General features: G+C 50.4%; 1 protein-coding gene across 1 annotated transcript; it reads left to right on the forward strand.

The window, feature by feature from the left end:
- Positions 1–10,672: 10,672 nt before the first annotated feature.
- On the forward strand, positions 10,673–14,680 carry DLX6 (distal-less homeobox 6). Its single transcript, XM_047094802.1, has 3 exons — positions 10,673–11,099; positions 12,388–12,581; positions 14,429–14,680. Exons 1-3 carry the CDS (start codon positions 10,673–10,675, stop codon positions 14,678–14,680), a joined length of 873 nt encoding a protein of 290 aa, XP_046950758.1.
- Positions 14,681–16,747: the final 2,067 nt, after the last annotated feature.

Raw genomic sequence — 16,747 nt, forward strand, 5'->3', positions numbered from 1 at the left:
TGAGGCCACAGCTTCAGTGTCTGGAATTGCAGTTTACAGGCAACCTCAGCTCCAACCCAAACTATCTTGCAGTCACTTTGTCTCCCATCAGTGTGGACCTTAGGATACCTACTAGCTCCTGCCCATCCCAACAGGCATGACTGGCCATTAGCACCTTGTGCTATCAGGGCTTCTTAGTAAACCAGCTGAGCTGGGAGCAGATCCTTCCCATGTGGGGTTGTACTGCTCTTATTTGAGTTGAGACTGGTCAATTTAAAGGGAAACAGCAAAATGGAGGGGAGGGAGGAAGATTATAAGAATGCAACTGACACTGTGAAGGCTTCTGGAACCAATGCTGCCTCCTCCTAGAGGACTCTGAGGATGGTGCCCACAAATCAGCTGGAGCAGGACAAACTTCCCCTTCACGTTTTGGGTCATCAGGAATGAAGATTTGGGGTGGGGGATAGGGGATTCCCTTTTCTCTAGCAGGTCAATCAGGGAACAATAAGGAGGGGAGGGGGCTTGGCACTCTCTCCCACCCGGACGACTTTTCTTGAGGCGCCTAGACTGCAGGTCTGCCCCCTGCCTACTCTCCGGATTAGTCTCCGGTGTCTGGGACCACTCCCACCTCACAACCTCCCCTCCCCCCATCCTGTGGGAGTTATTCTGAGGACACTAAAGGTGCTCGAGGAGCTTTCCTCTATCTCCTCAAGACCAGGCAGCTAAGCCTAGCCAGTCAGCCTGGGGGGCTCTGGACGAAGCGCAGGACCCTTTGGGAGTCCTTCGGCCCTTGGGCAGATAGCGAGCAGATAGAGCACGCATTGCCCTGGCTGGCGTTTTCAAACAACACGGACTACAGGCTGCATCTTGAATATGAATTAGCCTTCTGCGCTGGTGTGAATTCGCTTTGAAACTCAACTTGTCAGAGTATGGTTTTAATTAAACGTCTTCGGCCCGAAAGATTATATGTTTTGTAAAGTATATCCTAGCATGAAATTTACTTCCACAATCTGAAATTAGATTTCTTGTAAATGTTTTCATAAAAAAGAAATAGGAAGGGGGTGTGTGTGAGAATGGAGTAGTTCATACTCGCCGCGTTCTTTTAAAACGTCCTGCCAAGCCGGCCGGGCGCCCGACGGGTCCCGGGTCGGCCCGCCAGCCCGGGCCGGCACATGGTAGCGACAGCGCGCCCAGGACGCGCGGAGTAACCCGAACCCGCCCGGGCAGGCGCGGCCGGCGCAGTGTTTGCAGTTGCAGACAATTCAGCAGACAGACAAGTTAATCCCGCACTGATTTGTTTTGGATCCAACTGTAGGACGCCAGATACCCCGTTCGGCTGCTGCTACAGACACCTGCCTCCCTCCCCACCCGGCACCGCTGTGCCTATCCCAGGAAAAACAGAGAAGAGGAGCTGGGTACAGGACGACCTCTACACCATTCAAGACCACACTTCAGTCTCGAAATTTAAAGTTCGCCTTTAAGAATTCCTGGCTAATATTTAGAACAACAGCAATGTTGATCGGACAGCTTCTCACAGACTGTCCAGAACTGCTCCAAACCAACCTCAAAGCTTCTCTAGACGGGGAGGGATCCCTTATCGGGTTCTCTATCACCTACCTGGGGGCATCTATCACCGGGGTAGCCCTCAGAGAAAAAGGGCCCTATTTCCCAGCATGGGGGCAGGGAAGGTGCCTGCACACGCCGCGTCTTTCTATTCAATACCGAATTAAGAGCTGCGTCCCGGTGGAATTCTCTTTTACTAACTACTCTCCGAGGAACCCGCCAATTCTGGCGGGGTTTGCCGGATTCTAGTAAAACTCGGCTCACATGGGGTGGGATGTGATAGGGAGGAGGAGGGAGGGAAGCGCATCTCCTTTCTTCTAGATAATTGGGACCCAAGAAACGAGAAGGGGGTGGCGCAGTAGGGAGAGTTATTTACCGCCCTCCACCTGAAATAAGCAAGACCAATAACGCGCCTTGCTTTTCGCCCTGTTTACTCCATCCCCATTCAGTGATTGGCAAAGCAGGCCCTGAAGGCAGAGGGAATAATTGCTCCGCGCTCTCCTTACTAGGGATGTGTGTAGGCATTTGAAGTGTACTAAAAATAAACGAAGGAGCGAGAAAATGAAAAGGGGACAGAGTGACAATTTGTGGCAATTAAAGCGTCTGCACATGTTGCCGGAGGAGCAGGGACCCACAGCGGTTTTTGTTTTCTCAGGCCTGATGATGGGACTAACTCGTTAGGGAGTTTTCGTCCCAGGGTGTGTGGGTGTGTGGGTGTGTGGGTGTGTGTGGGTGTGTGGGTGTGTGGGTGTGTGCGCGCGCGCGCACACACGCTGAAAAGTCCGTGGGGGGAGGAGGAAGCTGGGACCATTTCTGCTCCCCTGAAAACACAGTTTTTCTCCGGGAAAGTGCCGGGTCAAGCTCCCTTAACCGCTCACCCGCTCCCTACCTCCACCCCCGCACTCCAGCGGGTCTCAAGTGAGAGCCTCTAGGTTCGCACTCAGCCGCCACCTCTTCCAGGAACTTTGGAGCAAGTTTTCAGCTCCAAAGTGTCTAACCTTAAAGGGGAAACCTTAAGAATGACAATAACGTTTATCTCACAACCACCGAGACGCAAGGATGAGGGCTGGGAAGGGAGAAAAAGGGGGGCGCCCAGCCAAATCAAAGCTTGGGAGACATTTTGACAGCGCGCTTGAAATATTACTCTTAATTTTTGGAAGACTTTCAAGAAGTGAAAGGGGGATGGGTGGGGGTGAGTGGAAAGAACCACAACTTTCTCCCGTCACTCCAGCATCCAAACAGGGAGGGCTCCAACCTCTGCCAGCGCGGGAACACACAGTGGGAAATTGCTTCAAGATACAGCAGAACTCTCTTCTTTCGCGGGACCCTACCTGAGCCTCGAACTTCGCGAAACGGCGGGTAGAAGGCGTCATGGGTGTCAAAACTCTGCATAATCTCAAAACTGGCCATCAGAAGGGTGACCGCAGGCCCTGCGTTCCTCCTGGGCCTGGCTCGGGCCTCCCAGAATCGCACCCAAACTGGCACTCCGTGTTGATCAAGCCCCCACCCCCACCTCCCCCCATCCCATCCCTGTCTAGGACCACGGAAGGGGGAGGGGGCGACACTGTGCAGCCACCGCCGAAGTCCAGCTCGGGCTGGCTTCAATGAAAGCTGGCAAATCCAGCGAGTCTCGCAGAAATATTCTTCGATCCTAATTCAATTTTAAAGCGGATTTTTACTATTAAAAACGCTGCCGAGCAACACATTGAATTAATCTGACTGTACGGTTTTAATTACAGTGAGGGTTTCTCTACAAATCTGTACAAGACAGTGGCTGGCTCTTGGAGGATCTCTGCCTCCTGAATTCCATTATCCAGCCTCACGTTCCCCGCAGACAGCGGCGCGTGGGAGCCAGCTGCGGGCGCGGGCGTTCCTGTCGCCCTCAGCTTCTGCCCGCCCTCCCGGCTCCTGCCCTCCCCCGTCCTTTCTTTCACCCCAGCCCCAAAGAGAGCCCTGGACGCCTGCCTGTCTGTTTGGGACTGCTGCACTGAAATCCTGAAACACTATGCTCGCTTTTTAACTTTCGGGCCCAAGACCTTTGAGCTTCCAGAGGCTCATTCTTAAAAGGGTTCATTTCTCGGGGGAGGGTGACCTCTTTTGTAATTTTTAAAGGTTCCTCCTCCTTTGACTTTGCAGCTGTTAGAGAGAGCAACAAGATGCCCTAAGGGTTTGAGGGGAAAGCAGGTTAGGGATGGGAATGAGATGGGGAGAAAGGTCCAAGAGAGAACACTAACTGTGGCTGCTAGGTGTTTGGGTCCAGCCATCCCCCAACCCCCAGAGCAAAGAGGACTGCTTTTATCAGACTTGGTTTTATTTGCTGAGCAACTAACATTGTGGGGCAGTGGTCTCCAGAGAACTGGATAGACAGGAAAACGAGGGGAGGTACTCTCCAAATGAAGCAGATTCACACTCATTCTCTCTTGTTCACTCCCTTGTATTTTTCAACTCTCTTTGTATGTTCCCAGCTTTTCTACTCTCTCCATCTCCCTCTCCACAGAGCATATGGGAAGAAAAATGCTGAACTCAAATATGAACCTGAATATGTATCCAAATGGACACAACTCTCAGTGAGTATTTAAAGAAGCAACGGCTTTGACTTCTATGAGGCAGGGTGCCTCACTTGACAGAGGGGGTGGGGGAAAGCATTTTTGTTTCTGCACAAAATTATGAAACCTATGGAAGAATACTATTGCATCGCCCTCTGGGTAGGATGGAAGGGGGGTGTTCTTTCTCCTAGATTTGTGTAAAAAAGGATTTTGCTCTGAACAAAAGAGAAAGGGCACAGATGAGAGAATGGGTTCAAACAAATAAACAAGCCCCTCACTTCTTTTAAGAGTTTTCCAATCAGTTGCCCCTTTAGGAAAGTTTTACTAAAAACCTAATAAATTACCTTTCCATTTATTTGGATGTCATGAAATAAACATATGATTTCATAAACATATGAAATAAACATAGATAAGAAGTGTCTAGGAATAGTCATGAATATGAAAATCACCAGAACATCTATATCACAAGGGTAGTCAGGTACAACTCTCTCTCTCTCTCTAATGGGAAACAGTTTTGATTTCTTTTTCTGTTGTAACAAGAGAACCATCTAAGAGTTCACATGATAGCAAGAGGATGTTTTCCATCCCAGGTTTTCCTCAAGAGCTATCCAAGACTGGCTCTCCCTTAATGTTGAGGCATTTGTTATGACTTTTTTATGTTACTGCTGATGAAGGGATGAAGAAATTAAAACAGAGGATGCTTCCAGGCATTTAGGAAGAGGCTTGACCAGCTATATTAACTCCTTATTACCCTAAAAATAGTCTGCCATTTCCGGCTGATGCCTGTTCCCTGCCACTCCAGGGCTGCATTTATCCTCCAATGGTCAGGAGGTCCTAGTTTCCAAGGACTGGCTTGATTAAAGCTGACTTCAAACACCCTATCCCTTCCCCTTTTGCCTTGCTACATTTCCCAGCAGGGCAAATCTGGGGGACTCAGCCTTGGTTTACCCAACAGGCTAAAAATACCAACATCACTATTCATTTTGTTTTAATCTAAGTGTCTAAACATTATCAAGTTATTTTTTTCCTGGACTGAAAGAAAGAAGAATATTTACTGTATTAGGGAGTGGAGTCCTATGCTTAATAAAAGAGGAGGAAGGAAGGAAGGGGAGAAAAGAAAAGAAAAGAAAAGAAAAGAGAAAAGAAAAGAAAAGAAAAGAAAAGAAAAGAAAAAAGAAAAGAGGAAAGGAAAGAAAAAGAAAAAGAAAAAGGAGGGAGGGAGGGGGCGGGCGCCTGGGTGGCTCAGTTGGTTGAGTATCCGACTTTGGCTCAGGTCATGATCTCGCGGTCCATGAGTTCGAGCTCCGTGTCCGGCTCTGTGCTGACAGCTGAGAGCCTGGAGCCTGTTTCGGATTCTGTGTCTCCTTCTCTCTCTGACCCTCCCCCATTCATGCTCTGTCTCTCTCTGTCAAAAATAAACTTAAAAAAAAAAAGGAAGGAAGAAAAGAAAAAGAGAACAGACAGACTTCTGTATACAGGGATGGTAGAAACATGTGTTGTTTCCCCCCTTGAATCCACTGTATGCCCAACATATTGGCTCCCTCTGTTAGGAAAGCTTTGGATGCTCTCACAGTCTGGGAATGGGACAGAGAGAGGCAAAATGTGTTGAATTTGAGGACCTGATTGGCTTTGCTTTCATAACCTGGAATCCAGGTTTGAAAAGATTCCCCTGGAGCAGGGGCCTCTAGTCTAGAATATGCTTAATTAATATTCTCCAAGTTGGACACTCTAGAAAAAGTCTGCGAAGCTCCCAGTGGGCATCACTGGCCCAGTAAGGCCAGTTACATCCGTGTTGGAGTTTCTTAGCTACCTGTTCTTGGGACCCTGAACTGGAGAGATGAGGGAGATGTTTCCAGACTTTAGTGAGCCTCCTTCTGCATGTGGAGCTTTGGGGATCCTGAGAGGGTTTGGGTGGGCCTGGGAGGGTAGGGTGCTAATATGGGCATTATGTTTTATAACTAAAGGAAATAATGCCACAGTCTCAGTGCTTCCTTGCCTAGTCAGATACTTTTGCCTGCCCCTGAACATACCATCACTGACTTGGGCTAAGAAAGGGAAAGAGGCAGCTCTCTTGTTCCACTCCCAAGCTTCCCCAGGTGTATGTGTTGGGGGAGGGGAAAAGAGTGCCTGGGTTTCCAGGACATCAAGCACCCTTTCCCTACACAAGTACACAAACAGAAGTTTACATTGAATGAAGGAAAGACTAGCAGGAATTTTTTCCACCAAGGTCTCCTCTTGAGAAGGAGGTTCTTAGCATGGCTATGTAAATCAATACCGAGTTATTTCTTTGAATTCAAAGGCTATTTGTTGAGGTCTAATTTCCTTAGAATTAACGTGATAACTGAGCCCAACTTAGCAACCAGACCCAACCAAGGGCCTGCCCTGGGTTGAATGCACTTCTCCAGGGTGCAGAGGCTGCAAACCCTCGTCAGCACCCAAAGGGAGTGTGCTAGCATCCCTCTACAGTTAAAACAACAGGGGATTCTCTGTCCCAAAGATCCCATTCCTTCCACCCGTGGCCTTGGGCTCGACCCACGCGGTCTTATATTGACAATCGTTATTTTTTCTCTAAATAACGTTGACAGCTGGGATATAAGTCCCCAAACCTCGACACCTTAAAAAGCAACATAGGCCTCAAAGTCTGCCTTCTGTAACTTCTTAGTGAATATGACCCTCGCCTACTGCAGGATCTAAAAGAGCCTTTGGCCTCCTACTCCGACTGCCGGCTTCACTTCTATTTTGAATGATAAAGACTGAGCGGGACTCGCCTGCCGTCCTCCTCCCACCCCCACGAACTGGCCAGGGTTCCCCGGCGGGCAAGACAAAGAAGTAGGAGCCAGCGCCCGGCGGGCGGCCTGCCGAGCGCTGGGGCCTGGAGGCCCTGAGACGTGCGCCTTTGCTGCGAGGCCCTGAAGAACCCAAGAGTTCGTGCCTCTCAGAAGGGCCGGAGGTGCGCGTTGGACTGGAACAAACGAGGGCTGACTTGCCTAGGCACATTACCACCGCCCACGACGCGCGAAGGACTCGGCAGCCGAGATGCCGGGTTCGGTCGGAGAGAAGCGACCGCAGGGAGCGGCCCCTTCGGCAGACAGCCACTGCGCAGCGAACTCCTCCAGCCTAGGCTGCTGGTGGCAGAGGCCACACGTGGCGGCCACTCGCTGAGCGCCACCTTGGCGCACTGTGTGGGGCCAGACTAGCTCTCTGGCTAGCTGTTCCCGGAGTGCCCGCAAAGCCGGAAGCTCAAGCAGTGTAGCATTCAATCCAGTACAGTCGCACCGAGACCTCAACCCAGGCGGAGAGACCCATCGCTCGCTCCGCTCTCCAGCCCTTGACTGACTGGGCTCAATGTGGTTCTCAACAGGACCTTTACCACTGGCAACAACTGCTACTTCGGTGTAACTGCACACTTGCTCCTCTGGAACACAGTGCTGTGGTTTTATCCTCTAATGGGGGTGGGATGAGAGCCCTGCAGCTTCAACCCGGACAATTCTAGCTCTCCAAGCTTCCTCAGGAATTAACAAGCGGGGGAAACCCTTGGAATAGAGGCTGCTGAGCCCTGCATCTGGTATTCAGTGCGGGGACCTTCTCGGGGCCCGCCACGACCCGACCCGTTCCGGGTGCGGCCAGAGTTGGGGAAGCCAGCGAGGAAATAGGTGCACCTGCGAGCATAAAGAGAAACATAGACATGCACGGGGTTGTGGGGGGGGGGGGTATGTGGGGAAGAAACGCCTTCACCGTGTTAACAGCAAGCTGCAGGGTATAAAGCAATAAAATTGCCACGTCTACCTGCTGGCTTTGAGGACATCACAAACAAGCCCGGGGCGAAGCCCGGGTGCACAGAGAGCCCTCCAGGGAAGGGGGGGGACCTTTTCTTTTTCTGACCTCCCGTTTGCTCCCCCCATATACACACCCTACACACATCTCCCCCTTCCCTGGCCCACCTTTCATTTTCCTGGAAGGTTTTTTTGTTGTTGTTTTAATTCACTGCCGATTTGTAAACGCGTGGATCGGGTTACTGGTTCGCGTGTTAAAGTGCACCTCTTGTTAAAAGAAGGGGAACAAGGCAATCCACTTAAAAATGAATTCAGAGTTACTGAACCGGCTCCCGGGCCTCAAGAAGTTAAGCGCGGCGGGCTGGGGAAGGGAGGGGAGAGGAGAGTAAATGCTGCTGTCCTGAGAACCCTGGAGAAAGCCCACGGGCAGCGAACTTCAGGTTATGTGATAAAATGGAGGAAGGAAGGAAAGAAAAAGGCAAACTAGCCTGGCGACTCCTGGAGACCCCGGGCAGGGCGCTGGGTAAATCAATTAGCATAAGCCGATGCTGCAGAGGTGCGCACAGTATGTCAATACAGTCCAAGCTGCTACTGCTGCAGCCACCTTTCCAGGAGTTACCGGGGCGAGCGGTACCGCTAAATTGTCAATTTCTCGGGTTCCTTAGGGGTCCAAGCCAATAGAGTGCAAAGAAGTCCCCAGGCGTCTTCCCAAAGACCCAGACTCGTTCCTACACATGTTGAGCTGGAGATGTTAGATTGTACACTTCTCCGTGTGGTCAAAGGCTCGCTGGCTGGGTCTAGTCGCAGACTGAACGCTGGCGCCGAGCCCATGGGGTCTGCGTGTCTTGCCCACCCAGTCCCGATCCACTGACAATGCAGACTTCCTTCGCCTCCCCGCAGTTCCGGGACCCGACTCCTGGCGCTGCCCGGCCTGCCCTCCTCAGCGCCTGGTCCCCAGTCCGGCTCTCCTACCTGGTGGCCGGGCCTGAGCCTCGCTCCGGGATTCCGCTGTCTCTCCTCAGCTGCCTGGATCTGAGTAGGTCTGGAGACTAGACGGAGAAAGGCTAGATCCACAGCCCTGGGCTGCTCCGAACTTAATGTCTTTCCCCAGTCCATCTTTGAAAGAGAAGTGGTTCTACCACCTGGATGTGCGGATATAAATCCCCTTGCAAATAATAAATGGATTAATAATAACAAGGTATGAAGTTCTTTTTATAGAAAAAAAGGAGAGAATTGAAACTAAATGCGGCAGTTAGACAACCATTTTGATAAGAGGATAATTGAGGCGACACTGGTGTATAATTAGAGGATAATTTATGCTATATCCACTTTTATTCCACCTCCCAAAATAAACCCAGTCCATAATCATTACAGGCAAATTGTTCTGAATTTTATAGCAGCAATTTGAACAAAGTACTGCAGTTAATCATGGGAGATTTTTGTGTATTCCTGATTAGAACTCTAATTGCCTCCTTCCAGAAAGTAAAAATAACTGTAAAACGACTCTATTTTTATCATTAACAATGTTGACAATAAAATAAAATCAATTGGAATTGTAATCGAGAGACAAATTTAGGACGAAGGCACTTTTACTTGGGTAGTTTATATTGTAATCAAGATTTGCCAAACCACTAACCGCATGTATCATTTGCATATATTTGAAAGCATTACAGTAGCTTCTGTTTTCAATAGGAAAAAATGCATTACTGTCAGTCCTCCAACGATTCGCTTTCAGAACAGACTGCGCGTTCTTGGGGGGGGAAGTTCCCCCTTTCTTGTTCAATACATAGGAACTACGGCCTGAAACGGCAGGAACCTCGCCAAAACAGGGTCTGATTTTTCTTTTTCTTTACACTCCCTCCCCCCAACCAAGGGGTGGTGCCCAGGTGTGGGGGTCTTCTTTCCTCTGTGGTTTCAATAAAGTACGTCTAGAAGAATACACGGTGACGGGGCGCTCCCCCGGGACTATAGTGGGACTGGGGGAGGGGGGTGTGGAGAGGAGGTCAAGGGAGGGGACCTTGCTTTAAATGCAGAGGGCACTGCTTCTGAGAACAGGCAGCCTGCTGGGGTGCAAGGGGACTGAGAGGGAGCGGCTTCCAGCCAGGCTGTTCCAGGTCTGCGGTACTGGGAACTTAGGCTCCGGGTTTGGGGGCGCGAGCTGCGCCGGGAGGCGTCGGCGGCCGGCCCGGCCGAGGCACCTCCCTCCCCGGCAGCACTGAGCGCGGAGCCGCGCGGCCCCCGGCTGCAGCTCCGGGCTGGGATTGGAGTTGCCGAAGGTAGGCGAAGAACTCGGCGAGCGGCGCACACACCAGTAGAAGCCGTGCGCCTGTGACGTCAGGGGGCGACTGACCAATGGGGAGGCGCTGCCCTTTGGAGACAAACCATTCGACTCGTGGCGTCTGCATCAAGTCTGAAAGCAGACGCGCAACTTTCGCAGAATCCACCTTAAAATCTCTGCCTTAAACTGCACCAGCCCCCAAAAAATCCAAGGGGGGAAAGAAGGGGGGGAGAGCAGATTCCCCCCTCCCCCCTCTCCTCTCCCATCCCTCCCCCTTCCTCCTCCCTTTGAGTTAACAAGGCCCTGCTCACTATATCTCTTTATATTAAAAAATATATATATTAGAGAAGAGCGAGGGAGAGGGAGAACCATCTCCACCCCCTCTTTTTTTTTTTAATTTTTTATTTATTTATTTATTTTTTTGCAAGAATCCCAAGAGCTAAGGTGGCTGCAGAGGGGAGAGCGGCGCGAGCCAAGTGGGGGGAGGGTGGAGGAAACCCGGGAGAAGGCTTTCTCCAGCCCCCAAAGTTTTGATGATGACCATGACTACGATGGCTGACGGCTTGGAAGGCCAGGACTCGTCCAAATCCGCCTTCATGGAGTTCGGGCAACAACAGCAGCAGCAACAGCAGCAGCAGCAGCAGCAGCAGCAGCAACAGCAGCCGCCGCCGCCGCCGCCGCCACAGCCGCACTCGCAGCAGAGCTCCCCGGCCATGGCAGGCGCGCACTACCCTCTGCACTGCCTGCACTCGGCGGCGGCGGCGGCGGCGGCGGCCGGCTCGCACCACCACCACCACCAGCACCACCACCACGGCTCGCCCTACGCGTCGGGCGGCGGCAACTCCTACAACCACCGCTCGCTCGCCGCCTACCCCTACATGAGCCACTCGCAGCACAGCCCTTACCTCCAGTCCTACCACAACAGCAGCGCGGCCGCCCAGACGCGAGGGGACGACACAGGTGAGAGGCCGCTGGGGCAGCTCTCTTCTCCCGCCTCCCGCCTCCCGGCTGCCCCCCACCCCGCCCGCCCCGCTCACTTCCTCAACGCCCGGGCCTCCGCCGGCCCCCTCCCCCAGGCGGCCCGGCGCGCCCCCGGCCAGGCCTCGTGCGCGCCCGCTCGCCTGGCGCCTGCCTGCCGGCCTCGCCCAGCCCGGCCCCTTCTCGCCGCCGCGGACCCTCGGCTTCCTTGCGGCGCGGCCCGCCTGGCTCCCTGGTCTCCGGTGCGCCTCTCGAGCCGCGCCTCCGGCTCCGCGCTGGCTTCGCTCTACCAGTTGGTCCGCACTGCGCGCTCCAGCTCGCTGGGTCTGTGCGCCCTTTGCCTCCCTCCTCCCCTCCGGTCTGTGACCGGCGTTTGGCAAGACTGGGGACATTTCTGAGCCGGAACTGGGGAGCGTGTTTTGCTCCCCAACCCGATCTGGACAGCCAGTGGCCTACTTTGCGGGTGGCGCCCGGTGAGCTTCGGTGACCCGAAGGGAAGCTGACGCTGCCTCTAGCTCTGGTTAAACTGGTGACAATTGGGCTCTTTCCGGCGGGCTTTTAGATGTCCTCCATCCCCCACCCTTGCCCAGGCCCCCTCCCTCTGGGTTTTCGATACAACGTTGGCTGCTCCTTTGTTCCGAGAGGTGAAGCAGAGGGCCTCGGGCGGACGGTGCTCAGCCCCCCGAGGGGTTCAAAGTTGCCGTGCGATGCTCAGCCCGTTGGGGAGCTGGTCAGAGCGGCTGGTTGTGTTTTGTTTGGGGATTCGATTCGGTCCCTCTCAGCAGAATAATGTCGGACTCGACGAGGGTCTTGATGCACCGGGCTCGGAGCTAGTGACATCAAGTCAACTGGCCGCATAAACATCAGGGTGGCTCAAGCACAGCTTAAGGCACTGTAACGCCAGGCCGAGGGCCCCCGCTTCGTGGCGAGAGCAGCCGCCCCGCAGCGCCGCGCGCCCTAGAGAGCGGTCGGCGCCGCCTCCGCTGCGGCAGAGCGAGGCTGTTTGCCCCAGGGTCGAGAGGGCTCCCGCGGTCCAGCCCCCCCCCCCCCGCCCCACGTTATTAGGGCCAGAGTCAGGGTCGGCCAGAAGCTTTCGCACCCACAGGAAGTACCCGGGCACTGTGAACCCAGAGAGGTCAGGGTGGCGTGGGGACGCTTCGAAGAAATCCTTTTGGGGCTTTGGGAAGACCCGGCGCAGTCCAGGCCAAGCTCAGGAAGGCTGCAGCAGTGGCCTCACGGGTGACTGCTCCTCTGTATTTTTTGCTTGCAGATCAACAAAAAACCACAGTGATTGAAAACGGGGAAATCAGGTTCAATGGAAAAGGGAAAAAGATTCGGAAGCCTCGGACCATTTATTCCAGCCTGCAGCTCCAGGCTTTAAACCACCGCTTTCAGCAAACTCAGTACCTGGCCCTTCCCGAGAGAGCTGAACTGGCAGCTTCCTTAGGACTGACACAAACACAGGTAATTCCCGAGAAGCCCAAGTATCCCTGAAATGCTGATCCTGCTTACAGATCGGGCAGGGAGCACATCAGGAGGAATTCTTGGCCTAGTCAACTGAGGATGGAAAGAGCTTAATGACAAATGCCTTTGCTCCATTACACACTTTCCGGGACAACAGTTTGGAATAAATGACCTGGTATTTAATGCTGGATTGGATTTGCACATCCTCCCAACCCTCGGCGACCCCACCCCAGCCTAGTGTCCTTTGGTGACCAAACTCATAAATTAATCGAGTCCTATTCCAGAGCAGAACGACACGAAAGAGAAAAAGCATGTAGGAGAAAAAGATGTTCAGGCCAGGAGGCAGAATGAGAGCTATGTTTCTTAAGGATCTGTTTGTGTGGTCATGGGACTTAATAAGGATTTCAACTCACTGGCATAGTTATGAAATTGGGGTGAGGGGGAGGACCAGATATGTATAGGCTCCAACAGGATTTACTAAAGGAACCAAAGTGCAAACTATCCATCCTAGGATAGGTGAGGTGGGTTTTTCTGAAGATTGCCCTTAAGCTCAATGGTTAAATCATACTGGGTGACTGACTGGTGCAGGCTGGTGAGTTGCCTTCCTGGAGTACAGGGCTTGAGAGCAATGGCAGAGTTGAAGATCAAAGAGGAATGCTCACCAAATTACAGCAGGTGAAGCCTCAGTTAAGTACAGTTGCTGAAGTTCTCCTGTCCTACTAATTTGAAAGACATATGGGGCATTTTAGACTTCACAGGAAGGGGCTTAAGTAGGTATATTAGGACCCTGGTCATAAAGCCAGGCTGCAATCACCTGTGGTTTTTGTCCTTGTCAATTAACTTAGCTGCACGGGGTGGTAGGCCTCACGTGAGGTGGGTGATCATCAGCAAGGGGACTCCAGGGTATAGGAGACTCTAGCTGGTGAGTGATTGTGTGCTGCCTTAGAACAGATGTCCCCGAAGCTCTTCTTTTCAATTTGGCCTGCTTTCTCTTGCCATATTGCCACCAAAAAATTTTGGGGGTTCCTGCAACTCAGTAACCTGTATTACTCTTGGTAAAGCAGATTCCTATGGCTAAGGAATTTTAAAGGTGAAAGAAGTGGCACCATAGAATTTCCTTCTTCAAACCAAGTAGCTTAGATATGCTTCCATCCCAGATTTCTGATTCACATTTAACTTTCAGGAGTCCTTTGACTTTTAGTGACCGCACTAACAACCATGTGATGATTGTTGACCACAATTTGACTAAACAACATACAAAGTAGGGAACCAGGGAGGTACCATCCCTATTCCCTACAGGATTATGAGGAAATATTTACTTCAGGAGAAATATGCTTCATGAACATGCAATATATGCATAGGTATATTCAAGGCATTTGGTTATAAATGTACAGGTTTTTCTCTGTTCACAGTCATTTGCTCACTGTACATGCATAGAAATGTCAGGGTTGGGCATTAGTAAATACGAAACAGACTATCAGAGGAAGTGTGGCTTTAATCTGAAAAGTTCTCTGTTTTAAAAATCCTTCTTTAGACTTTGAACCTGACTATCTCATTCGCCTTCATTCTTATTTTATTCTTATTTATGCTGCTGTTTTAGACCTAGACTTGCATCCCACTGAAGAGCTTAGCACAACAACGTTAGGTATCCAGACAAGATACCTGGTAGACAGGGGCGGGGTGAGAGAGAGGAGGCTAGAAAGAGGTGGAGGAAGGCGGAGACCTGGCATTTGCAGTTTCGTTTGTTCTGTTTTTTGGGGATGGGGGTATTGCTTCCAAAGCCTGGAATAGAGGCACTGGTTCGGTGTTTCGCTGAGCCTAATGCTTGCTGCTGCCTTTCGTTCCAGGTGAAGATATGGTTTCAGAACAAACGCTCTAAGTTTAAGAAATTGCTGAAGCAGGGCAGTAACCCGCACGAGAGCGACCCCCTCCCGGGCTCAGCGGCCCTGTCACCGCGCTCGCCGGCGCTGCCTCCAGTGTGGGACGTTTCTGCCTCAGCCAAGGGCGTCAGTATGCCCCCCAACAGCTACATGCCCGGCTATTCGCATTGGTACTCCTCTCCACACCAGGACACGATGCAGAGACCACAGATGATGTGAGTTGTCTGAGGGAAATTGATACCCTAGGGAAACGTCTGAACAAGGCAAGGAGGATCCAGGACCTGCTTGCATCTGCCAAACCCAGCCGAAGGAGCAGGCTCGGGAGAACTCTTCTGTGTGGCAAGACAGTCTGGGCGCTTGCTCGCCCTCTCGCTCTCTCTCCCCCTCTCTCCTCCTTCCCTTCCTTTCCTTCCCTCCTTTTCTTTTTCCCTTTCTTTTTCTCATCTGCTTTTTCCCTTGAGCAGCCTCAGTAACTGATTTTGCATCTTAGAGAGAGAGAGAGAGTGAGTGAGAGAGAGAGAAACTGGTTTCTATGCCAGTGCTCCTGAAACTCCTCACTGCAAGGACATTTTCCCTTACCCTTTGGGATCCAGGCTCTGAGCCTCCTCTTCTCTTTGGGAATATCCATCAAAACGACTTTTTTTTAACAGACATTTTCCCCCACCAGAAGAATCTGCGCAAACATGGCAGCGTTTTTACTTGTTTAATGAGCTTAAGACATTACATGATGAAAAAGAAGCATTTCGGGCTCCTGCATTTTTATTTACCAATCCCAGACTGACAAAACAAAACAAAACAAAACAAGAAAAAGAAAAGAGAAAGAAAAGAAAAAGAAAAAACCTTTACCTAACAGCCCTTCTTTAAAGAAAAAGGAAAAATCGGCTGTAAGATTAGAACATTGCCACAAAGGGAACGCTGCATGTTTTATCAAAATGCAATGAGCAAGAATGATGATGTTTAAAAAAAAAAAACAACAACAAAACAAAACCACTCTTTCCCCACCCCATCCCCAAACCCTGAACTGGAATCAGGAAAGACAGAGGAAACAACCAAAATCACCATTCTATTGCTTTGATACCTTTACTAGGTGAATTGGTGGCATTCACTAAGCTAATAGGGACGTTTATATTGAGAAACATTTCTGTATATATTGTTGAATTTTAGTTGTACATATACTTTGTATGGTTTTGTCTTCTTTCATATATGGAGTAAAAGCCACAAAACGCTGGGAGTGTCCTGTATATTTCTCTGTGTGTCTCCATCTCACCAGCCCCTCCTCGTCCCTCCCAGTATATTTTCTATCACTCTTAAAAGAACTCCTATTTCCTAATATGGGAAGCCCTATATATAAACATCAAGTGCCTGCAAAGATGTCAGTTTGCAGCACCAGCCTTTGTCTTAAGTACTTTAACATTAAACATGGATGTTTTCTCAGCTTTCTTTATATATTATATTTTTATTACATTTCTACACATTTATCTATTTTTTAAAACATTAGAATGATCTATCCCCAGGTTAACTTCTAGACATCCAATAGTTTCTAGTGCTGAAACTGAGTGTTCTCCTTTTCCTTTCCTCAGTCAAAATAATACAGCTGTATTTATCTTTGTTTGGAAGCAATTTTTTTTAAAACAAGAGGAAAGAATACAAGAAAAAAAAACAAAGTAAATGCACAATTATAACTACTTAATGTTTACACCCTTTGCAAGCTAGCTAGGTAGGAAAATGCATGATCCTGGATGAAATACATCCTTCCGATCTTGTGGAAAGCACAGAAATAATGAAAATGAAAAGCCCTTTCGTCATACAAGCAGGAAGCCCCATACTGTGAGAATTAATGGCTACAGACCTGGGCATCCTTCAAATTATGAACCTTGAAACCACTGAGCCATTTATCAGAAGTCAATAGAGATACTCAGAGTGCTCCATATAATGACAGCGACATACAGTCGTGCAAAAGGACAGTCACTATAATTAGACACAAAGCAAAGACTACTTACCAATATACCCGTTCCTTTTTTTGTTGAGCAACTTCCACGCTCAGTCAGTCTCAGAATGGTTTAAAACCGATCAGTCTTGTCATTTTCTAGCATTCGCATTGTTACATTAGGAAAAATGTTTTCTTTTCTTTTTTCCCCCTTCCTACTGTGAAACTTTGGGTTCGTAGCTCCCCAGGATCAATTCTGAACAAAGCCTCCAGCTGCAGTGCCATCCAATTTGAAGCAGACATTGGGGACAATTTAAGGTTTTTATCCACAAGAAGGTTTTTTTCCATTCTCTTAAATG

This window comes from Lynx rufus, unplaced genomic scaffold (assembly GCF_022079265.1).
Source record: "Lynx rufus isolate CCGP_SWC_20201006 ecotype Redwood Valley unplaced genomic scaffold, mLynRuf1.p SCAF_4, whole genome shotgun sequence".
In the NCBI taxonomy this organism is placed as follows: Eukaryota; Metazoa; Chordata; class Mammalia; order Carnivora; family Felidae; genus Lynx; species Lynx rufus.